The sequence below is a fragment of the Enhydra lutris genome, unplaced genomic scaffold, assembly GCF_002288905.1.
Source record: "Enhydra lutris kenyoni isolate GAN:26980312 unplaced genomic scaffold, ASM228890v2 scaffoldscaffold12, whole genome shotgun sequence".
Classification (NCBI taxonomy): domain Eukaryota; kingdom Metazoa; phylum Chordata; class Mammalia; order Carnivora; family Mustelidae; genus Enhydra; species Enhydra lutris.
Window position 1 is genome coordinate 5545235 of NW_019154096.1, and position 25259 is coordinate 5570493.

The 25259-nt window shown below is 42.7% G+C and overlaps 1 protein-coding gene across 1 annotated transcript in view; it reads left to right on the top strand.

The window, feature by feature from the left end:
- LOC111144835 (renalase, FAD dependent amine oxidase) overlaps positions 1-25259 on the top strand; it is a 246285-nt gene that overhangs the window by 190668 nt on the left and 30358 nt on the right. The window contains exon 5 of the mRNA XM_022499357.1: positions 1411-1584. Coding sequence (XP_022355065.1) covers positions 1411-1584 — 174 coding nt within the window. The remainder of the gene's footprint in view (positions 1-1410; positions 1585-25259) is intronic.

The following is a 25259-nucleotide window of genomic DNA, read 5'->3' on the forward strand; positions in this document are numbered from 1 at the left end:
TGAATATTGGCTTCCTAGGGATGGAAAATAAGGTTGGTAAAAACACCTAATTTGCAAGGCTTTTGTGAAGATCCTGTGAGGTCTTAGTTCTAAAAATATTCTGTAACCAAGAATACGCTATAGTAATGTATAGGATTATTATCGTGCTTAAATAATTCATTGAATAACCTTCTTACCTTCTCCCTACCTCCTCAAGCCACTTCCCTAAGGTTTAGCTAAAATACTGCCCATCCCTGAGGTCTGCCTATCCCTCCTGTTATACATTAGGACAGTTTTCTATATTTACACAAAAAATTTGTATATGTTTCCTATCTGAACCAGCCTAAGTCTTCAGGATAGAATTGTGGCCTTCTGTGAAACCCAGATTCTTAATGCTGTGCATATATGAACAAGCAATTCCATGACAGGTAGGAAGACAGATGGAGACTGAGAAGTGAGGGAAATCACCTCCTTCCCCATCCCGGTTGGAACAAATATTTTCTTCTCTATAATAGAAAAAGTGGCTATTTGGTGAACATGTGTCCTATGCCAACCACTGTGCTACCCGTTATTTGATGTGATCCTCAAGACATACTGTTACTGCTGCCTACAGACAAGGAGACTATAGACTACTTTAGAACAAGTAATTTGACCGATATCACATAGTGGAATCAGAATTGGAACCCAGACCTGCCTAATTCCTTTCCTGGTCTTTTTCCATTTGGGGATTGATGATTTACCTCCTGCTTTTTAACTAACTATGTGTGTCTGTGTTTGCCTTTCTGTTCATTCCCTTATCCTTTTATTTTTGGGGATGCATGTAACAGAGTAGGGTAGAGGCTTATGACAGAGATGCCTAAGGTGTGGTCACCGTGCTTAAGGAAATGTTATAATCCACTGCAAGAAAGATGACTGACAAACAAATCCCTATATGACATGGAAGAATTTAAGAGGTCATCAGGGGTGGTGCATTAGCCTCCCGGCCTGGAAGTTGCGAGAAATGCTTGACTTTATTCAACTGTTGTTAGGACAGACTGAAATGCCTTTATCAAGTGTGTGGCAAGGACTCAGACACCTAGTAAGTGCCCAGTATCTGACGTATAATGACGTATAATGATGCCAGACAGTCCCAGGGTACTAACTGGGATCCAAAGCTGGAAAAGCAACTTGGTGCCAGATTTTGAGAGCCTTGAATGCCATTCTAAAGAGTTTGGACCTTCAGTTTGGTTAAAAACAATTGTGCCAAGGTCAGTAATCACTGCCAAAAGAAATTAGAGCTGATGCTGTTTGGCGCTACCTTTAAAAACCCATAGTGAGTGAGACAGAGTTAAGGGGCCCCTTTGGAACTGGTTTAGAGGACTTTTATATTCGATGCACTCAAAGGAAAGATGATATTTTCAAGTTTAATGCCCTGTACTGTTTCTTCCACAGTAATTAGTGAATGCCAAAGGCGGCAACTGGAGTCTGTGAGCTACTCCTCTCGCTACGCTCTGGGCCTCTTTTATGAAGCTGGCACGAAGATTGATGTCCCTTGGGCTGGGCAGTACATCACCAGTAATCCTTGCATACGCTTCATCTCCATTGATAATAAGAAACGCAATATAGGTCAGTACCCCCATTATTTCCCTTAAATACAGTAACAATGGTGGGTGTAGATCATGAAAAATGCTGTTTAATTGAGTGTTGCCATTCTGAACAGAGCAAGCATTTAACTCCAAGCCACAGGGGATAAAATTTAATGTCACATTTGGCCAATAATAAAATACACAGTGAAACCAGCAAAGTTTTTCAGAAAAATCATTCACCACATGGTTTGTATTACCGAGTCCGTGAACATAGTGTCAGAAGTTTTAAGATTTCAAAGTGGCCCAAGTTCTGTTGCTTTAATGTGGGTCCATATATATGCAGAAGTATTTCTCCTCCTTTGTGGCTTGGTGGAGTTTGTTTTCTGTTTGTTTGGCCTTGTTTTTTTTTTTTTTTGTTTGTTTGTTTTGTTTTTAATTTGCTAAGTGCTGCTCTTTCCACTTCCCAGGCTAGAAATAAAAAGTGAATTTTACTATGTTATGAAAATCCTTCACTTCACTATAATGTTATTTATTTAATTTTCCTCCAGAAGACTGCATAAAATTACTGTGTGTACAATAGGATGAAAATAACAGCTAAAACGTTTCATAAACTCTTCCCTAGAATGGGCTAAAATCTACACTTCACCCTTCTTGCTGAAGGTCATTATTAAAATTGGATTCAAATTGCAAGAATAAACATAATGCTCATCTCAGGAATAAAGGAGAAAGTGTCTCCTCCTTCGCAGGATGAGAGCGAGCCCTAAGATAACTGCTTTTTCACGAATACGCCGTAATGATTGGAAACGATTACATCCTTGCAGGGGCTCGTCATTTCAATGCGTTGTTGTGTTATACGGTGCAGTGATGGTTTCACCAAGCCGTTAGTTAGAAGTCTTCCTTGATAAAATCACCAACTAATGTCTCCTGGCCTGCCAGAACTTTAGAATGATAGAACCGGGCTGGAGTATGGTTTTCGTATCAGAGCACATGATCTTAGAAAAATGTTTCCTTTATAACTTAAAACTCTCCCAGGGCTAGACTGTTTATGTTAACATGATCTCACATATATGTACAATCAGCAGTTCATGAAATGTCCTGTAACAACAATGGATTAACTATTTTTAACTCTACAACCGCTTTGTTCTGAGAAAAAAATAGCCCTTGACCCGCTCGTGTTATATGTCATGAATTAGACATTATCCTTCGTGTACGGCTTCGTAAGATATGAAATATTTGTTAGGGAGTATTCAGTAATACGTAACAAAAACCAATTTAAACTCGTTTAGACAACATGAGGTCATTTGTTATATTATGTGCTGTGGACTGAATTGTATCCCTCCAAAATTCATGTGTTGAAGCCCTCATCTCCTGTGTGTTACATGTGGAGATAGGGCTTTGAGGATGTAATGAAGGTTAAATGAGGTCATAAGGGTGGGATCCTGATCCGGGATGATTGGCGGCCTTACAGAATGAGGATGAAAGTTCTGTCTCCTTGCGCACATACCAAGGGTAGGTGGTATGAGGACGGTGAGAAGGTGGGGGAAAACAGGCTCTGTGCAACTAGGAAGGGAGGCTTTACCAGAAACCCAATTGCCTGGCACCTTCATCTTGAATTTCCCAGACTCTTGGAGGGAAGAGAGATACATTTCTATTGTTGAAACCATGCGGTCTATGGCATTCTGTTATGCCAGTCCAAGCTTACCAAAACATGACCTAAGAGGAAGACGTCAGACAGGAGACAGCAGGAAGGATCGGTTCAAGACCTGAGCAATAGCTTCAAGGATCTAGAATTATCCTTCTCTGCTCTCTTCACTCTTCCTCAGAGGATTGACGACAAGATGCACTAACTGTTGGAATCACGTCCAAACCCATCAACGTGCTCAGGGAGAAGAGGGACCATTCTGTTTCTGTCTCTTTCTAAGAATCAAGGAATTCTTTCCCAAGCCCCGTCCACTGACTTTACCTTATATGTCATAGGTCAGAATTAGGTTACCTGACCAGTCTGAAACCCATCATTCACTGGCAGGAGGGGCTGGGACTGCCACGATGAACCAGATGGATCAAGATTCATTCCTGGAATTGCTGTTAGGATCATCTTCCTTAGGTCATATGAGGGGTAGATACCTGAATAAAGTAGGGTTTTGTTTGGAGGAAAGAAGGGAGTAGCAGATGCTAGGTCGGTGGTACATAGCGCCCATCATTTTCAAGTAAAGTCACATGGTGGATGGGAGGTAAAGTTCTAACGTCGACACATAAAGAGAAGAATCGTGTAGATTCAAAGTTATCTTTGGAAATCCCCTAAATCTAGGTGACATTTTGGAGAGTAAAATACCTTTCAGTAAATTCAGGATAGCCATCGTTCCAACATCCTATAGATTCCGGTTTCTTTGGGTGAGGCCAGATGAAATAGTTGGCTTCCATTTGTAGGACAGAGTGATATTTTCTACCGTGAGAGGCACATGGAAAGCAACAGCAGTCATATGTCCTAACCGATTAAATCACCGTGCGGATGGAGGGGGCAGTGAGTGATGCCCCCCGAGTACACCGCGGTCGCCATTCATTAAAGAGCTGCGCAGAATTCAAAGAGCACCACACGAGCATATACATAAATCCTTCCATGATGGGCAGCATCTGAAATAAGAGAAATAAATTTTTTTTTTTTTTTTGTATTAACAACCACAGAGGTCTTTAGACCTCTTTAGACCTCTTCCTGCTTCAGCGGGAAGGCTGGGGGGATCGGAAACCACGCTTTCGCTCCAGCCGGGCCTCTTCAGACGGCCAAGAAATGTCTGCCTTTCTTCGCCAGTTTTATGGAAAATTAATCTTGGATTATGCGAGTTTTAAATTGTGGGAGGCCTCCAGTAATGGCATCCCCTAACATAAAATCTAACTGCCTTGCCTTTCAACTAGGTTTTTTTTTTTTTTTCCCTCACTATCTGGGGCCAGGGTGCTAAGAGTGTCTAGTGGACTTGACACGATATAAATGTCCACATAGCATAACTCTGCTCTGTTTTATTGGCGCTATATTTAGATAGACCGGTAAGAGTTGTGTCTTTATGTTACTAACACTACCCTGCACCCACCCTGCCGCTGGAACGTGCGATCGAATCTAGAAAGAACACTGCACGCACACGCGCTCCACTAATGACGGGGAGAGTCTTTGTGCTGTGGAGGTAAGGCGGCAACAAGATAAAAAGTGGCAGGGTTGAGTCCACAAAACACGGTCTGTTGTTAGGTCTTGAAGAGAGCCAGAGGATGAAGGATTCATGGCCCAGACAGGACAAAGGTCAAGGAGTAGTCATTTGTCAGATGTCGGGGATAGGCAGTACACACAGAAAGCTACAGCAAGAAGCCAAGTCTCCTTAGGCAGGAGGACTAAATTCCAAGACATGTTAGGCCCAGCTTCAGGTACCGATAGTGAGGGGCAGGAGCCACTGTCCTTTGGTTTGTGTTTCCCAGAAAGAGCTCAATGGAACACCAGGTCCTTGATAAGCTCTTTGAGAAGGGGTTCTGTCATCACATCAGTTTGCAAAATGCTCCCAACTTAACCTAGAATTTAAAGTGTTTCCAGTCATAATTGCCCTATTAAAAGACATTCCTATTAAAAAAAAAAAAACAAACACCTTCTCATTTCATTTAATCTAGAATTTCCCAAAGGTATTTGACCAGGGGTATTTTATCTGAGCACCATACCTATTAATATCTGACAGAAATGGTGTCCCCGGACACCCTTGGGAAACCCTGATGTGCTATCACCATGTGTGCCCCAGACCTGGAAGGGAATCGCAGGCCAGGGAAGGGGAGTCAAAGGCTGGTAGGGAAGCCATCGATAGAAAAATACTGATTTTTTTTATAAATGGAAGAAGTTTGAAGCCAGCCTGGAACCCCCAAGGGTTGCCTCATTAGAACAAAACATACTGCTGTCCCTCAAGAAATTCCAAGAAATTCCAAAATAACAAGAGCTCTGTGTTAGGAACGAGGATCAAAGAGCAAATATTAGAGTAGAAGATGTTTTCAGTGCTCTTATCACTTGGGAAATTACAAAGATTTTAAGAGTTCTGTGCCAGGAACCAAGGGGAGAGATAGATAGATAGATAGATATAGATAGATAGGTAGATATTATTTCATATCTCCCAACACGATCTCAGAGAGCCCTCTTAAGATCTTATATTTGGGGGGGGGCGCCTGGGTGGCTCAGTGGGTTAAAGCCTCTGCCTTCGGCTCAGGTCATGATCCCAGGGTCCTGGGATCGAGCCCCGCATCAGGCTCTCTGCTCCTCAGGGAGCCTGCTTCCTCCTCTCTCTCTGCCTGCCTCTCTGCCTACTTCTGATCTCTCTCTGAGTCAAATAAATAAAATCTTAAAAAAAAAAAAAAAAGATCTTATATTTGGAATCAGCCTGGCCAAGAGTAACTTCTTAGATTCAGCTCAGTTCTATCTCTTACTAGCTGTGTGATTTTGGACAAAGTACTATCTATTTACTGGTCAATATGATGAGGAAAACAATACCAGCCCCAAAGATTTGGGGATGAAATGGCTTGAACATGGAAAGAGCTCCATACAGCACTTAGCAAGTTATAAGACAGTATCTCTGGCACCTGTTATTATGACTAAGACTACCATTCTTGCACATGAATATTATATTTTCCAAAGCAAAGGGCATAGATGAGAAGGCCTCCCTTTGGCGAAACAGCCCTCTGATACCAGTGCAGATAGGAGGCTGCATGGCCTTAATAAGTAAGATATATGTTACCCTGAAAATTGTTGGTCACAGTTTTAGCCTCCTTCCATGTTCACCATCTGGACGAGAGTTAATGAGAGTCAAATAGCCAATAGAGAGCAACCCAAGGAGATTAACACAATCTGCAATTCTAGAAATGTGGATGGCCAAGGACTATGATTACATGGCTTTCGATAACTCATCAAAGGAATCAGTTCAGTTCATCCCCAAAGGAAACAAACACAGGAGCAAACTTCTTCATCACATGGAATGTACACCTGCCAAGACTGTATGGTTAGGGAGCCTCAAGTACCAACACGAGTGTAACATGTGTTGCCTCCAACAGCTGCTTTATAAAAGATGCAGAAATGTTCTTCACAGAGCTGTTTGTTCCATCAACTCCTGGGATCAAGCCCTGCATTGGGCTCTGTGGTCGGCGGGGAGCCTGCTTCCCCCTCTCTCTGCCTGCCACTCTGCCTACTTGTGATCTCTCTCTCTGTCAAATAAATAAATAAAATCTTAAAGATTTTATTTTATTTTATTTTATTTATTTTATTTTATTTTATCTCCCTGCCAAGCAGAGAGCCCAATGCAGGGCTCAATCCCAGAACCCTGAGATCATGACCCAGGCTGAAGGCAGAGGCTTAACCCACTGAGCCACGCAGGCAACCCAATAAATAAAATTAAAAAAAAAAAAAAAAACTACATGTGTGTTTCTATGTGTGTATACACGTACACATAAAACTAAATGTCTTTTGTTGTCACTTAAATCAATAGGGAAAAATCATAGAAGACACTGATCTCATTTCACATAATATTTGCCAATTCTCAAAACAAAAAAGATTTTCTTCAGAGAATGAAATTACCGAACCCATCTTGTAAGGAGAACACTTGCACACAAAGTAAAAACAAACAGCAGATCCCTTTCAGCCTCTGGTTTCCCTATCAAGCGCTCCTCAAGGGGAACGATTTACATCCAACTTAGCACGTGTCCTCCCACTTGCCAAGCAAATTAACTCATAGGAAAATCAATGCCAGAGATGGAGGGAAATTGGAAAAGCAGCAAAATATAGAACATCAAAAGCAAACTTTAAAAATATCCTGTGGAGAGTATTACTGGGAAAAATATTTTATGGACATTTCTTGCAGAATAACTGAACTCACACGTATTTGATTTGTATGTTTCCATTCCCAATTTCTTGAGCAGTTACTTACAAATGTGTGCCAGGCACTGTGCTGAGAGCTGGGGGCTCTTAGTCCCCACCCTCCCAAAGCGAAGGTCCGTGGTCCGCTCTAATGAGGACTTCTGAAGGCAGGAGAGACAGAGGCTCTGTTGGGACTGGTGACTTGGAGTCAAGGAAGAGTCTTCCTAAGTATAAATGGATGGACGCAACACAGAGACCATTAACTCCCATCTGTAATCAAAACCAGAGAGTTGTGTTGCCTTGTGACAACATCATAAGCTTTACAAGAACACTTAAGACCTTTGGTCAACGTGAAGCCATACTCTTCTTTCTTTAGGGGAAGAAAGGAGAGGTGGGAGCCATCCAACATTTAAATCCATGAATAAATCAGAAACGTTAGCCAAGCCTATTATTTAACTTTCTCCTGGAACTGCTAAAAGGTTCCATACAAGTAAGTCATGAAATGTCCAGGAGGCAGTGAGCAGAAGGGTAAGGGAAGTCTGGAGCCCATAGCTTCCTGGCATTTCCGTAACTGCAAACAATGACAAATCATAAATTTACGGAGCAGCCACACTAAGAAGTGAGTCTTAAACATTGACTATCCTCAGTCCCTTTTTTTTTTTTCAACCTTCCACCTCCATGGTCTGCCTGCCTTGCACTCTGCCTTTTCACCTGGGCTGCTGGCCTAAAGTTGTGGCTGTCTCGTGGAGACTCACCAAAGACCCTCACGTTGGGCAAGACGGGGTCTCAAACACAAGAGCCAGATGTGATGGTGACTGAATGTGGTTTTACCCATGGTTTGTGGGGTGGGAAGCAGGAATAAGAATCCTGCCATGGTGTACGGATCTGAAATTGACACGTCGTAGACGAAAGCAACGGAGAAACTAACGGAGGCTGCCATCACTGCTGCGGATTTCAAAAGGAAAAGCAGAGGAGAGCCCTGCATTGGCTGTGTAAGGAGGTGAGAAAGAAGGCCAGTGTACAGCAGAGGGGGAAAGATCTGCAGAGGTGCGCAGGCGGGACTTGCCATGGTCTTTCTGTCCTCTCTGCTAACAAAGGTCATGGAACTAGGTGGGTAGCTATTGTCTGATGGAAAAACTGCTGTATTAAATGTAATGACACCTAATTTTGGCTATTTGTGATTCCAGTCCTTTTAAGGGATGGTTCTTTTGTCTGCCAAGCACCCGAAAGAGAGGAGATGCCAATTGGGAGTGGAAACAGGGAGGGCTAAATTGCTTTGCCTAATTGAGGAGAAAATTTCAGATGTCCTGAGACAACGGGGAGGGCGAGGAGCAGAGAAGGGGAAGAGGAAAAAGCCAGCTGGATGATGGAAATCCTCTGGCTTGACCTGAGGGATCGCGGCGTGGATTTGTAACGTCTTTGCTGGATGATTTACTCTGTGACGGCTCCCACAGCTCCCTACAACCCAAAACAGCTCTGGATTGAGCAACGGCTTTAAATCCGTGCTGGTTTTTTATTGGGGACTCGTTGAGTAAAGTCAACATAGTCCAGGCGCTTTGGGAAATAACTAGCTCGAAATTAGATAGGAACTGTGAGATTTCTTCAGGTTAGTTTCTGAGCCAGCCCTTGGAGGGTGGCAAGCCCACATTTTGCGTCGAGAACGCAAATTTGTCTTGATTTGGAATCAAGACAGAGCTTCTCATCCTCTGGACTTCGAACAAAGCCAAGTCCAACTTGCTGCTTTCGTTATACCTGTGACCAGGTCAGCCCGCCGGGCGGGGGGGGGGGGGGGGGGGTTGGGAAAAGGCTGTCTCTGTGAGACTGAACTGTTTGGAAGGATCCTGAGGTTAATCCTTACTGTGGTCTGAAGTGAGGCTGTCAACACTGTGCATTGGAAGCCGAGGCTCGGGATGATGTGCTCTGCTCTGCTTCCCAGACCAGTGCATGGTTTGCATCACCCCGGAGGCATCTCAGAACCTCTGCAAGTTGAGAACAGTCTTAGAAAGCCGCGCGGCACTCCGACAGCTCATGAACCTCGGGTCCTGGGAGGCCGTGTAGACACCAAGCTGGGAGAGCGCTCGACAGGTCTTAATTCTGGCCCATTTTTATCTGGGCCTGTGATGTCATCCACCCAGAGAGGCGGGACCTTGCCTTTGCCTAGAGATCCCTCAGAAGAGATTTCACCATTTTCCTCCCCGTCAAGAATTCCACTCAAGGTCAATCTAAATGCCTTGGGGGCTAAAGAATTGTTATGCCCTGTTTGCAGAACCTGTGTGCTTTCTCTAGAGTTAGAGCTTCTCCCCCGTAGCAGGGTACAGGCCACCATCCGTCACTCACGCTGTTCATCAGCCGGTCCCTCCTGTCTGAATCCAGACTGAAAATAAGACATAGACACGAACATCGTGGCATAGCGGGAGCGTGGACCTGGAGCTCGGTGATTTGCCGAGCCCGTCGTCCTCCGTGTAGCTCTGAGATGTCCTTCCCTGGTCCTGAGAGCTAATGTTTCACTGACACTGAGAATTAAGCCCTCGGCCCAGGCCTCTTAGCAGGCAACAGAAAGTAATAGCTAGTCAGCCGATTGTTGACCCCTAAGACCATCTAGGGTTCTGTTAGCACTGCCCTTTGGATCATATAAAATGAATGAGCTAGCTTTGTAATTTCTGAATCTGGAAGCCTTTGAAAAACACATGTGAGGGGCGCCTGGGTGGCTCGGTAGGTTAAAGCCTCTGCCTTTGGCTCAGGTCATGGTCCCAGGGTCCTGGGATCGAGCCCCACATCGGGCTCTCTGCTTAGCGGGGAGCCTGCTTCCTCCTCTCTCTCTCTCTGCCTGCCTCTCTGCCTACTTGTGATCTCTATCTGTAAAATAAATAAATAAAATCTTTGGAAAAAAAAAAAAGAAAAACACATGTGAGTTCTTGGCAATCAGAATGATCTGATGCCTCCTTGGGAGGCTCTCTGGACCACGCCTCGAACACTGGGACTAGGTGACTGGACCGTATCAGAGGGATTGCCGGTAAGACCTGGAGCCCTCTCCCCAGAGAGCTATAAGCATTCTCAGCAACAGATTTACCATGGTCTCTAGAGAATGTACATCTGTTTTGAATGATGCCCTGTGACACAGACCTTGATTTCCAAGGTTACGCTTCAAAGGATCCCACTGTTCTCTTTGTGAAAGATGCTTCTTTTTCATACTCGGATGGAGAACAACTGGGCTCCAGCTGAAATATTGAACTTAGAAAATATGCGATAAGCTTCTGCAAATGTGTCATTTCCCTGCCACAGTTTAGCAATTATGTCTCTGTTTTGTATCCTGATGGCATTCAGTGAAATGCTGTCTTGCATCGGAACCTCACCATAAATGATGAGTTCGTATGAACCCAAGCTCGGGGAGTGATGAATTCTTTATTGTATAATTCATGACTTGGTTTTTATTCTCACGGTTGGTCAAAAACAACCGGTGCCAGCCAGCATGATGCAGTGGTCTTTGCACTCACAGAGACCTAGCTCCGAATTATAAGTCAACTCTTGTGGTTAGTTTGAGTCATTTGTGTGACTTTAATCTCTGTGGATTAAAAATGGTGGAATCGCAGCTTTTTCACGTGATTCAACCTTAGAGCTCTGACCATGAACAAGTTTTGTAATCTGAGTTTCGCTTACCTGTACCATAGGTTTAAGGTTAATAATGTCTCCCAGGAGTGTTTCAGGGGCTGAGTGCAATGGTATGTCTGAAAATCCTAGTACCAAGCCTGGCACAAAGTAGAGCAGTAAATGCTATTTTTACAGTTGCTGTCCCATCTAAATGATTTTACGGTCTATCGGTCTATCCATTACATAAACTTCTTTGATTCTGAGAAAGAGATGAGACAGAAATGGCCAACAGCACAAGTTTAATGAAGTTATGTTTTCTTTTGTTAAAAATAATCACACACGTCATTAGGGCCAGTAAACAATCTCTCTACCTGAAGAAGGTGTTAAGCTGGGAGAACATTAAGTCAGAAGCACTATTCCGTCTTTTTATGGAATCTCAGATGACTTTTTGCATACGAATTATTCACAAAAAAAATTTGCACTCTAGCATATCCTAGAAGAGTAAGACACCGAAGTTAGCCGTCAGCAGATCAAAGGGCTAAGACGAATATAAGAGCGGGTTTTCAAGTCAGACTGCAGGGTCCTACCCCAGGAAATCGCAGCATCGTGTTTCATAAATGCTTTATATCAGTTAGCATTTTTAACTCTGTCCAGAAGCACCAATCCATCACAGTGCCCAGATGTGACGTGATTCAGTCAATTTTGCCTAAAAAGCCCTTTGGTTTATTACTAGTGACTTTCTTGCTATGGAGTGAGCAGAGAAGGCTTTGATATGCCCTTTAAAAACCATATGTGGGCCCTGCCAGTTTTAATGACCATTGCCCCTACAGACTTCATATATGTGCTCATTTAGATAACGAGAAGAATCTGTGTACAGGACAGGTCATTGAATTCCCTGCCTAATATGAATAAATATTAAACATTGGGATCTGAAAAGAATATTTTGAAATTCCATTAATATTTATAACTGATCTATGGGACTAAGGGAATTCTTCAATATAAAATATTCCAAATTCATGTTTGTAAGAATGAAGCATCCTTGAATTTAAAATAGAGTTTTCCTCACTGAAATAGATTTCTATTATATATATGCCTGGTGAAATCTTTGTTGGTGATGTTATATATCCTTACATTATTTAATAGGGATGGGAAGGGCATTTTAGAACCTTGAGCTCAAATGAACCTAATTTACTCTTTTTTATCAAAAATAAAATGTCTGTTTCCTTTTCCACTGTCTATATTCATAACAATGGCTTCTCAAGAGGAGCTAACAGTATCATAAAGATTATAGTCCCTTTGATTTAAAAACTTTTGCCAAAGCTAGATTCGATCTCTTTTTTTTTTCTGTCAAAATATAACAGAAAGAATAATTCCACTGGTCTTATTAGTAAAGGAGATAAGAGTGTCCACAGTAAACCAATAAATTTCCTCTGCGGAAAGGGCCAGAAATATTCTGACACAATCATAAATAAAATCTTCCCCATCCGATTAGCGTCGGTTATTCAAATGCAACATTTCATAACGTCAGGACTGAAACTTCCCTTTAATGCACCAGATGAACCCAAGAAAAGCTTTAGGTCAAATCCTGGGGCCCAGAGATCTATTTCATGTACTCCCGGGATCCTTTTGAACAAGTTGGAAATCTGAAGCTGACCCTGGCTTCCCAACTACGTGATGAAGTGATATTCTTAGAGGCAGACCAGTCTGCTGGTTAGGGGGGAAACCTTGCCCAATTTGGGAAAAGGGTCCAATCACGATGCCACTTCACACACCAAATTCCATAGAGGGCACAAGGATGAGTAGGCCGAAGTAACAATGCGTAGTAGGGGAGAGCTGCTCATTGCTGGTGAGTAGTGGCCTTGGGCGGGCGCAGCGGGGAGCAGGGGTTGTCATCAGAAGAAAATGGGACTTTCAGACCACAGAAGAACTCCAGCGAGGGTCTGGACATCCGAGGGACGGTTAGAACAAATCCCCTGTTCTAGGGTCCTGCATAGCCCAATTAATGGACTATCCAAATCCTTCTGTGTTTCCTTTTGGCCATGCCCATAAAAGCTGCAACAGGCTGCAGATCTCCTTGTGTCTCAGGATAAATAGATATATATATATTTTTAAATTTGGGAGGTCTTAGCCAAAGAAAAAGCTTCTTCCAAGCAGATCCTGAAATGTATGCTGTCCCACTAAACATGGCCCCTTTCTTGAAATGGGCAGAATCTATGGAATTTATGGCATTTTTTTACAGAATTAATATGAGGAACATAGAGGAAAGATTATTCCCGCCCTAGACAGGAAATAGAATTCAGAATATGCTTGCTGGCCTAGCATTACTCCCTTTAAAAAAAAAAAAAAAAGCTATATATGTTATAATCAAACTTAACATGTGCAACACTGGCTCTTGATTGCCTGCCTTCAAAATTCAGAACTTGTCCCTTCTCAAATCCTCTGTGTTTCAGAAAACAGAGCCACCCTTCTCCTAGCTCCTTAGCCAAAAATCAGGAGTCGTCCTTGGTTTCTTTGGCTTCTTTACCCCGGTATCTGATCTATGACCAAATCCTACTGATCTTGCTTCCAAAACAGACATCGAACTCCCTTCTCGTCATCGCCGTCACCGCCAAGACACCACCTTATTTTATAACTGGTCTCTCTGTGTTGCCTCTTTCCAGTTCATTCTTCACAGAGCCAGCATGATCCTCTTAAAACACACGTCTGTTCACAACACTCCCTTTCCAAGTCAGAGCCCTCTGCTGCTTTCCCTGTGCACACAGGATTCAATCTCAAATCCTTATCATGACCTGCAAGGTCCTGAGTGATTTAGGACAGGGGTCACAGATTTTTTCTGTAAAGGCCAAAGAGTGACTAATTTGGAATTTGTGAACTATACAGTCTCTGCTATAGCTACTCAGCTCTGCTAGTGTAGTGAAAGCTACAGATGTTATAAAAAGGATTGGACACAGCTATGTTCCAATAAAACTTTATTTACCAACACAAGTGACCGGCCCAAGGACCGTAGCTAGCCCACCCCTGACCCAGCACTTCCCAATTTCACTAGCTCCTCCCTCCCTTAGCTCACTTAGCCCTCCTGACACACCTCTCATTCCTGCCATGGTGTTGCCCGTTCAAGACCATTGTGCACTCTGTTCTCTCTGTGCATGTAAATGTGTAAATGTCACTCCTACATTTCATTCGGTTTTCCAATTGTCTTTTTATAGCTCCCTGTATTTTAATTGTCAGTCACTGTACATTGCATTGGTTTAAAGTCAGTTTCTCCTTCAAGTTGGGAGGTCCGTGAATGCAAAGACTGGATTTGCTTTGCTCATCTTTGTATCTCCGGCACCTGGCACGCTGCTGAACACAGCGTCACTTCTCAATTAAAGGTTTGGTACATTAAGAATGAATTAATGAGATCTAATCAAAACATGAGAAACAACAAAAGACAAAAATCTGGGTTCAAAAGACAAAAATCTGAAGGAAGAGATGCTTTAAATCCGTTCATTTCCAAGGTATTTTATTTTAAAAGTTCCGCACTCAAAATAGGCAATAGGTGGGAGTCAGGGTAATTAACAGGCGTGTCCCCAGATCTTAAAGCTACAGAGGCAGTGTGCTTGACACATTGTAGCTTACACAAAGTCCCATGCAGGTCAGGCAGCTCTCCTTCATCTGTAGTTCTGCCAACTGGAGCGTGAGCCCCCACGGTCAGCTTGGAGGACAGAAGGAAGTGGAAGGAAGCCCGTGGCTTTTCACAGCCGTGGACTGGATGTGACACATTTCACTGGCATACTACCAATGATGTATCTTACTGACTTAAAAAAGCTTTTCGTACATGTTAATTTACCTCGTTTATGCTAAGATCTCATTTTGGTGGTAATTATTGGTGTCCTACTCACCTGTCTCCCCCCGACACTTTTCTACAAAGACTTTTAATGGTTAGTAGAGGAAAATGCTCATTTTGTAATAATTTCGTGTTATGATCATGACTTTTCTATATACTTTATAAGTTTGGGTCATTTTAAAGTAATTCTATGGTGTGTTTCTTTTTAATATATATTTTTAGAGGTTTATTTATTTATTTGAAAGAGAGAGAGTGTGTGTGTGAGTGGGGGTAGGGAGGGGCAGGGGCAGAGAGACAGAATCCTCAAGCAGACTCCCTGCTGAGCACAGAGCTCAACCGGGGCTCAGTCCCAGGACCCTGAGATCATGACCTGAGCCAAGGTCAGATGCTAAACCGACTGAGAAACCCATGCCCCTCATTAAAACGTATCCTAACTTGATAATAAGTTAGAATTCCTTGAAAGTAAAATTTCAACAGTGTTTTTAATCTGATATTCTCTTTTTTCCTTGTTTTAGTTTTGCAAAATTTTGGAGGCTATGTATTTTGAAGTCTACGTAATGTTGGTGGAGCTGAACTATCCGTGGTTCTATGGCACGTGGTCTCATCTGACCAGTAATCCTAGTTGGGTCTTTGGCCACCCTTGAGTGACACTGACAGGAATATAAAAATGTACCTTGTTTTAAAGGGACAATAATAAACATATGTGCTCCCTCAAAGAAGGCAGAAACAATTCTGTAATTTAAAATCAGCCTCCTGAGGTTTAGCCTCCTTATTTCCATAGCTTGCCCAAAGGAACACCTCTGGAGAGACTGGTCTCTGGCACAAAACCAGATATGCTTTTCGGACATGGAAATAAACGCAGTCATGTGAGGAATGATGGCGAGCGCCGGACTCAAACAGGAGTCATCAGCCAAGTGGCAAACTTCCCTCATACAGAACCTCCCGAGGACCCTGTAACAGGGATTCTGTGGATCTGCAAGGATCTGCCTCTGCCGTGGAATCTGGAAGTCTTGCCTCCTTGGTTTGCCACACTGGGAAGCTTTAAGAAATTGCTTCCTCTGAAAGGGTCAGAATTATTTGAAAGATTATCAGAATTTCCAATTCAGTAGTAACTGTGATTGGGAAAGTCAAAGTCCCAAGTCCTGAGAAGGGGGAGTAGGGGAAAGGTTACCTCAGACCCTCCTGAGGTAGAAATACGTATGAGTTTTGAGTTCCGACGTATACAACGTGTATCAGGGTTTGAGGATACCATGGGTCTCCCCCTTCCCTCTTGCTGTGTGAGTACATGCACACATAGCAGCTTGGGTATGTGCTGATTAGGTCTTAAATTACAAAAAAGAACATATACTTTTCCCCCATCACAACTCATTTTTATTAAAAAAAAAAAATAACAAAGAGAAGTTTTCTATAGCCTGAATTTAGAACAACTGGGTCAGGAGTTTGAAAAGGACAAAGAAATAAAAGGAGAACCAGAATGATGTTTGTTCGACCTTTGAAGACTCCATCCCCATAATCTTTATTAAGCTGCGCTAAGTGCTTTCCAGGCTTTATCACATCTCATCTTTACGACGTTCTATGAGGTAAACACTTCCCCCCACTTTATGGATGAGGAAGCTACAGCTCTGAGCTCTAAGTAGAACCACGACTTCAGCCTGAACTTCCTTTGTCTCTAAATCTCACTTTTCGGATAAAAGTAAGCATCTCTATCCTGGAGATCCTAATGACATCTCCCCACGGAGACTTCTTTGGTTCCACCACCCACCCTTCTACATACCGAGATTCAGCCATACCTGGAAACGAGGCCCTTCTTTTGTATATTCTTCCCCAACCTATACTTTCTGTCATATTGAAAATAACTGGCTTTTCAAATTCATTTCCTACAGATGAGATTATAACACCAAACATGTTATTTGAGGTTTCACTTGCTCCTCCCCTTTCCGCCTTCCCAGATTTGGGTTCTCCAGACCCTCAAAGGTCCACGTGTGCCTCCAGCCCTACCAGTGCACTCCCAGCACTGCCACCACCAGCCGCTATCGAGCTCCCCGGCCGCGCAAGAATTTGGAAATCTAGCTGACCTACTGCTGCTCACATGACAAATGACGTTCACACTCATGGCTCACTTCATGGGGGTAACTTGAGTGTTATTAGGAATCCGGAGAGGGCTCTTTCAAGATCATATCTTGAGGTGTTCTTTCAAGATCATGTCCATCAAAATACATGTAGGCAAGAGTAATGTTATTTTCAGAATAAACTTGAATCCATCCTAATACACCTTCACAAGGCTAAGTAGTCTCAATTCTGGGTATGTTCACTTAGCTCTTGTTAGTGTGTACAGAGCTGTGACACTTGAGAATCATTTCTCCATTTCAGTGCGAGAATCCAAGATCTGTGGTCCGTGAACCATTGTAGGTGTTCTAGCAGAGCTGTAATTAGACCAAGAGGTCCTTCAACCCTATGGTACCTTTTCTCACCATCCTACAAACTAGCTCACGGTGTTTAAGCTCCAAAGTGGGATGGAGGTTCAGGTCCTAAAGTGTAGAGCAAACCCAGCAGCTGAGAAAGCTTAGATGAAAAAAAAAATGTGTTTCACCCTCTTGGTCCTGTTGGATTCCTAGTTTTAGTCTCTGAGGACCAGGAGTCTGTACCCTGGCGACAGCAGGGAGTGGCCAGGGAAAGGAAGTGCTTTCCTTCTCGCTGTCACTGCCAACTGGCCCTCCATTTGTACAGACTCATAGAAAAGTAAAGCTTAACAGGATCTCAGAAGAATGGAGCAGGACCAGGAAGAGTTTTCCCCATAATTACTTGGTCAAACTTTTTAAAGAAACTGCTCTATAATCCAACCTTGATATACTGGAGATATAAGAAAGATTCAAGGCAGGTAAGCACAGGAAACATGTTTGTAGGAGTGAGGACACATGTGCTAGATCAGTGTGCTTCATGCATTTAAGATTGTTAAGCTTGTAAGTGACGGAAAACCCAACTCCGATGGCTCCTGCAAAAAAAAGGCGCAGGGGGCTTTATTGGTATTGTTCCTGAAAAATCTAGGGGTGAAGCTGTAGGACTTTACATTAAGACAGTAAAGCTGCCTGGATTGATTCAACCAACATCATAAAGACTTCGCTTCTGTCTGTTTCTTGTCTCTACCTTCGGCTGACTTCGATTTCTTTATGGTGAACTACCAGGTGGTACCAAGCATCTCAGTGCCAAGTTACAAAAAAGAGCCCATTTTCCAAAAGCTCACCAGTATTCTTGGAAGTGAATCTCATTGGCTGATCCGTCTGGCTTCTGGACCCCCTGCCGAACCAATCAGAGCGAATGGATTCACTGATCCCTTCAGCCTAGGCCACCTTTGTCAGAGCTCAAAGTAGGGGAGGTGTAATCCCATCAATCAAAATTTGGGCACTGTTGCCACAGAAGAGCCAAGAGATGCAGAGCAGGTGGTGTTCACCACACACAATCCTCCCAACCAGCCTGGAGGCCAGTATTTGACTATCTTCTACCACACCTTCCTTTAACTTCCTGGGCTTCTTGAATCTAGTAAGTAGAATACCAAGTAGAAGTCTTTCACCATTTATGACTGGTTTGAGCCCCTTTATAAGACCCAAAGCCAGTCCAAGAGGAAAAGAAATAGCAAAATGAATTTGTGTAAGCAATGTGTATTTTTTCTTCCAACTCCTGGGACTAGGAGTCCTCCCTGCCTATCCTCCACACCCAGCCTTTGGGGCCATCCTCCACTCCTGTATAAGTTAGCTCTTTCCACCGATTGCCTTACCTCCTAGAAAGCCTTGTTGACTTTGAAGATTTGCCTCAAACTTGCGTTCTCCCATCTCCTCTCCACTCTCAGGACTTGGGGATGCCTCCCTAATACTTAGTGGTCCAGTCCAGCCCCTGTTCCCACCCCTGACCACATCTTGCTTCCAGCAGGGTATGGTGGAGTATGGTGGAATATATAGGCAATATACTGTTTATTTTTCAAGTAGCTTGGATTACCGGCGAATGTTGTCATTTACTTTCTCAGCTGGCTGGAGAAGGCAGAACACACTCTTCTGTGAACAATTTTCCATTGTTTACTGGGAGGTTATTTCCTGAATTTGTATACATTTCCTTATACCAGAGCTCTGGGGAAACATCTTCTAAAATTGGAAGTATGAACTTGAGGGGAATTCTCATTTTATGTTCAGTTCGTCGTGTGGGGTTTTACACACTTGTTTATACTTAACTAAACGCCTATCAGTATGGTCCTCTTATATGGGATTGTTTAGAGGATGTCTGTGTATCTTGCTAAACAGAAGACATCCAAACATATGTAGCCTTGGATAACAAGGATTACCAACATACATATGCGTTGGTTTTTAACATTTCCCTTCTGCCCTTTATTTAAATAAAGGCAAATGCATGCCTTCATACATACATATGCTCCAAAAGACACTCACGGCAAATGCGCTGTAGCTTTGTCTCGGAGAGCTGACCCCATCCTGTTTCCCCTCCCACTCCATGCCCCCTGGGTGCGGACGGACAGACAACGTAACTGTTCCTCCATCCATCTGTTCATTCGGGTAATCCAACAAATGTGGATTGCCCACCCTGAGCCCAATCCCAAAAGAGGATCCGTAAGTTCAAGTAGCTCGCAGTCCAGAGGGAAGACAAGCTAGGAAATAAACAATTAAATACAGTCCCGTTAATACTCTGATTCCGCCCGTGACGCATCGTTCCCTGAGATTGAGGCTTCCCGTCAGCGAAGTGGGAGGCACGAGCCACGGCTCCGAGGAAATTCAGGAGCCCGAGCCCTCTGAGATGGAGTGAGTCGGCCTCCACCCGTGGATTTTGCAAATGACACACGAGGCGCGTTTCCTGCACACCAGCTTCTGAATTCACCATTTGACAGGGTCTTCATCTGTGCAGGGATCCTGAGCTTGGTACCGTGTTTACCAGAAGGGCAAGACAAAGGCATGTCAGTGGAAAAGAATATACAAATTGGGTTTATATGCAAAAATGCCACATTCACATGTAATTCACTAACATGTAATTCACTAACAGTAAATCAGATACATTGCAACCTGGCTGATTAGCACAACTGACTCGGTGTTAGTAAGAGTATGGAGACGTGAGACCTCTCCGATGCTACTGGGGAGAGTGTCCCTTTTGGAGGACGCTTTGGCTGTATCTGAAATAATTTTAAATGTGCTTACTCTTTGACTCAGCAGTCCTATTTCTAGCAGTTTATCCTAGAGATGGTCTCACGTAAGTGCACCAAAGGTACATGAATAAATGTGCTCATTTCGGCCTTTCATTGCTTGTCACAGAAACTGGAAAAAAGGAAAAGGAATATCTAGCTGAGGATGACCGGTAACAAACCGGGGTGATTCCATACTATTAAATTAAGCAGACCAACATGAGCTGGTTAAAAAGCCATCCAGATAGGTCAAATGAAAAAAAGCAAGTTCAAGGCGTAGTAAGAGCGTATTTCCATTTTGAAGAGGAGAGTAGATCTGCAGTCTCGTGTGTAGAAAATTCTGGAAGGATACATGGGAAACTGTTGACAGCCATTACCTTGGGGAATGAGACTGCCAGGGCTAAGTTAGAAGCAATACCTTTACTTATTTTTCTCTTTATACCCTTTCACCATGTTTGAGTAACCTTTTTGTTTTTTATATTTTCTGAATTTAAGTAAAAGTTTTAAACCACCAAAAATAATTTCCTGCTATTTTTCCTTTAAAGGATCACATTGGGAGTAACCCTATTAGGGACTCTAAGAAGTCTTATTTAATTTTATTTAAAACAGGCATTTCAAAAATATTTGACCAAAGAATTTCATTGTTTTTGCTTTTCCTAATAACTATGAATATGTCGCATGAGTCATCCCGTGGCAACACTGACCTGAGGAATCACAGGGACAGTATGACCGGCCTTCAGTCACATAGCTGGGCGATGAGAGACAAATTTCTCAGTCAAGATCCAAAGTTCAACAGATGTCCTTCAGAAACAGTGTGCTGTCAGGATGGAGCAGGGGATCTGATTCATCCATATTAAATAAAACTTAACTGGTTCCTTAGGTGGGGACATAGCACCAGAATTTTCTGTAAATCTTAGATGATAGATGATAGTTTCCTAGGAAGAGTGAGGTAACCACCTTCAGTAGGAATGAGGGGAAAAAAATCCACAATTATACTTGAATTACATTTCCTGCCATTTATGTCTCCCAGATAAAGCTGTTCATTCAGACCTCTTCAGTGCTTTTCCTTGGGTATTTAAAGCAATCGCTATTACCCATTATTCCAGTCCCCCCTTCTAGGGAAAGAGGAAGGAAGAAAATAAAACAACTCTCTTTCTTCAAAGATGATAGCATAAAAATGAAATAAGTAGAGGGAGAACCGTGAGTAAACCCATTTTTCCCCCTTGCCTGGCCCATCGTCATTTCAGCCATCTCTAATTCCAGAACCTTCCTCTTCAGTTAAAACCAGAAAACCGTGTCAGATGAATAGAGATACTCCCTACACAATCACAGCTGTGGTTACAATTGGAGGTAATGAAGGTGCCCACGAGCCGGGCTCCCAGGTAGGAGGTGATGAAATGGCCTGTGACATGAGTAGGCACTCAGAAGAATCTGGGTCTCTGTCATCTACCCATAAGAAACAGACCGGGCTTATTAAAGAGCAAATGAAACCTGCAGGTGGTCCCTTGGGATAGTGAGGCCCCTGGGGACCTCAAGGAGCTGGAATTCTGGCGGCTGAGTGCTCTGTTCCTGTTTGGGTTGGCTCTGCCGGGAAGGTGGAGAAGGGGAGAAGACCTCAGAAGGGCACATCTTCCCATCTTAGCCCACTTCCCCTCCCCGCCCCTCAGCATCCTTCCCTTTCCCTGCTAGTCTTTCCTCCTCAGGGTGAGCTGGGGCTGGATTGCTTTGTTGGACTTGGGGATGTGCTCGTTTTACTGTCTGTGACATTTGCTGCTGGGCTTGGCGCTATAGGAAAAGGCTAACTTGTAATCGGAGTGTTTATGGCTACGGGGCAAGGGTTGTTGGGCCAGTGCCGCTTGGAGCGGGGAGAAGGACACTTGCCACCAGTTTTTACTGCCAGGAGGGTGCAGGGAGGAGAGCCGTAACATGGCCATCTGCGCACCTTGTCTAGTCTGCTGTCCATCATGTGCATCCATCCTTCTGCTGAATTTCACCGCTGAGCCACACCAGTTAGCAGGTAATGGTTCACCAGTGTGTCAGACTGTGGGTCAATCCCTGAAGCCCTCCATGCACGTCCTTCCTGCAGCACTGAACACCACCCTAGACGCCCACTTGAGTGCTCTTTGCATCAGGAACTAAAGATAGGTTTTCACTGTTGCCTCGCTGCCCTTGGCCGGCAGCTACGGTATGTGCCACTCCTTCCTTCCCTGGGAGGGGTGGGACCTAGAACTGGCCTGACCCGTCTGTCCATCATGACTCCACCTCTGTCCCTTGATCGATCCTGCCCAAAAGGGAGGTTTATCAGATAGAAGAGGTCTCTAAGATCTTGTATGTGAATAAAGGTGTCCTGGGGAGTTTCAGCTTGCCATCTAACGGAAGAATGTCCATTCTTCATGTGGTTACATAGGTAAGAAAGCAGAAACTGTCCCAAATTTGGATCAGAAGTGAGAGGGGAATATTCTAAGTTATTTTTTCTACATATCAGATTTTTTAGCACGATATAAGAAATGTGTCTTTCTCCATTGTTTTAAGTTTGTTATCCACTATTTTGGATACATCTAAATCTATTTTAGAATATGTTTCCAGAGATATCTATTTTGATTCACTGACTACCCTTATCCATCAGTATTGGACATTTTTAATTGCTGTGACTTTAGAGAATATTTAAATATATGGCAAAACAAGTCTTGACTCATTGATTTCTCAAAAAAAATTGGAAATATTCTCATTGCTTTATTTTTCCCTTTAGGGTCATTTTTCTTCAAATTCCAAAAAACTCTTGTGTAATTAATTAATATTTTTTTCTTACTAATTCTTGTGGGTATATAGGGAAATCGATTTAACATCAAAATCTTTAAATTTGGGGCGCCTGGGTGGCTCAGTGGGTTAAAGCCTCTGCCTTCGGCTCAGGTTACTGTCCCAGGGTCCTGGGATGGAGCCCCACATTGGGCTCTCCACTGAGCGGAGAGCCTGCTTCCTCCTCTCTCTCTGCCTGCCTCTCTGCCTACTTGTGATCTCTGTCTGTCAAATAAATAAATAAATCTTTAAAAAAATATTTGAATTTATTTGAAGGCTTTCATGTTGGGTCACTGTTGTTTTCAATTACATGATTTTTCTTTCTTTCTAGTATTACAAATTTTATTTCTATTTTTTACCTTAATGCACTAACCAGAGCAGTGTTATTTACCACCAGTCTTTCTAAGCATCCTTGGTTTATGCTGATTTTACTCTGATAAATATCTGTATCATTTCATTGTAAAGTATGATATAAATCATCAGCTTAAGAAAGATATTCTATCAGGTTTTGAGAAAGTAACTTTTCTCATGTTGTATCTTTTTTCCAATAAATTGATATTAAATGTTAGTGAATGACTTTTATATATATATTGAGATTATCATGTTTTTCTTAATTATGCCTCCTAATATGAAAAAATGTGCCTGTTAATATTAATAGAGAAATAACTTGCAGTATTGTGTATATATTTATGTGTGTAAATATGATGTGTATGTCTATAATAAACATTATGCTCACTTGACAATTTCAAACAAACCACAAGTAAAGCAACCAGATCTTGAAGCCATTTTTAAAAAATTAATGTATTGACTGTGTTTTCAATTTCTTTTATATATTTTGGTTTATACTGATTTTCTTTATGTTGAGATAATTTTGATAACTTTTGTCTTCCAAGAAAAATCACTCTGTTTCTTCAAGATTTAAAAGTTTCTCAACATTGGGGACGCCTGAGTGGCTCAGTGGATTACGTGTCCAGCTCTTCTTCTTTTTTTTTTTTTAATAAACCTGCTCGTTTTTTTTTTTTTTTTTTAAGATTTTATTTATTTACTTGACAGAGAGCACAAGCAGGGGGAGCAACAGGCAGAGGGAGAGGGAGAAGCAGGCTCCCCGCTGAGCAGGGAGCCCGATGCGGGGACTCGATCCCAGGACCCTGAGATCATGACCTGAGCTGAAGGCAGACGCTCAACTGTCTGAGCCACCCAGGTGCCCCTAAACATCTGACTCTTGATTTTAGCCCAGGTCATGACATCAGGTCCATGAGATAGAGCCCCGGGTCAGGCTCTGCACCTGCTTGAGATGCTCTTTCTCTCTGTTTCTTTGCCCCTCCCCCTGCTGGTGCTCACTGTCGCACGCTCTCTCTCTAAAAATAAAAATAAACAACTTCTCTGTATCTGATATATCCTATCTGGCAGAAGAAGGCAATGGAGATGCTTGCCTGTCCTTGAGTGGGGTGGAAAAAACAAGAAAAGATATGAAATGTCTCCCCTGAGATGCCAGACCACATAACCACCATCAGGCAAATTTGATGCAAGAATTCATTCTGCCAGTATATTCCAAAATTCTAGTTAAAGCAGTCATGGGCAGTATTGCCCCCAAGGCATCTGTCAGAAGCGAAAGTAAATCTCCAAAGGAACACTCTTTAAGCTGAGGCCTGGGAGAATTTCTCAGATGCAGTTGCTAGGAACTTTAGGCTCACAATAGGAAAAAAAAAAAAAGAAATCACAAAACGCACAAGGAAGACACCATCATGAGCATGTGGTGATAGCCATCCCTCACAACGAAAAGGGGACTCAGACTCATAAAGACCACAGATTGGGGAATAACCAAACACACAGTAGAACACATTGACCCCATTTAGAGAAATAAAAGAGAAAGAAACAATCCAAATGGATCATGCGGATCTGAAAAACACAACCTTTACAGATGAAGAATAATTTAATATTTAAGTTAAATAGTTACTTATTTAATATTTAATTATTTAAATAATTTAATATTTAAATTTGAAATTCAAGGGACAAATGGAATATCAGAAAAAAACGCAGATGAAGGGAGAAGAGTAGACTGAAAGGTAAATCAGAGGAAATCACATAGAATCTAGCATGGAGAGTTAGAAATGGAAAATATTAAAAAGAAACCCAAGACACATGAAGACAGAGTCAGAGCGTCTGCTCTATTTCTAATCCAAGTTCCACGAAGATCGAATAGAAAGAACAGGGAGAATTGTTTCCAAAATTCATGACAAAACTGAGTCTCCAGATTAAGAAAACTCAAGGAAGTCAAAGAACAGAAGCAAAAAGAAACATCTCAAGATAGCCAAGTCAAACTGCAGAACCCCAAAGGCAAAGAGAAAACAATAGAAACATCCAGATATAAAAGGAAAATTACCTTCAGAGGATCTGCAGTCCAATGGAGTTGACTTCTTAACAGTATCAGTATGAGCTAACCTATATGAACATTATCTTTAAAGTGCT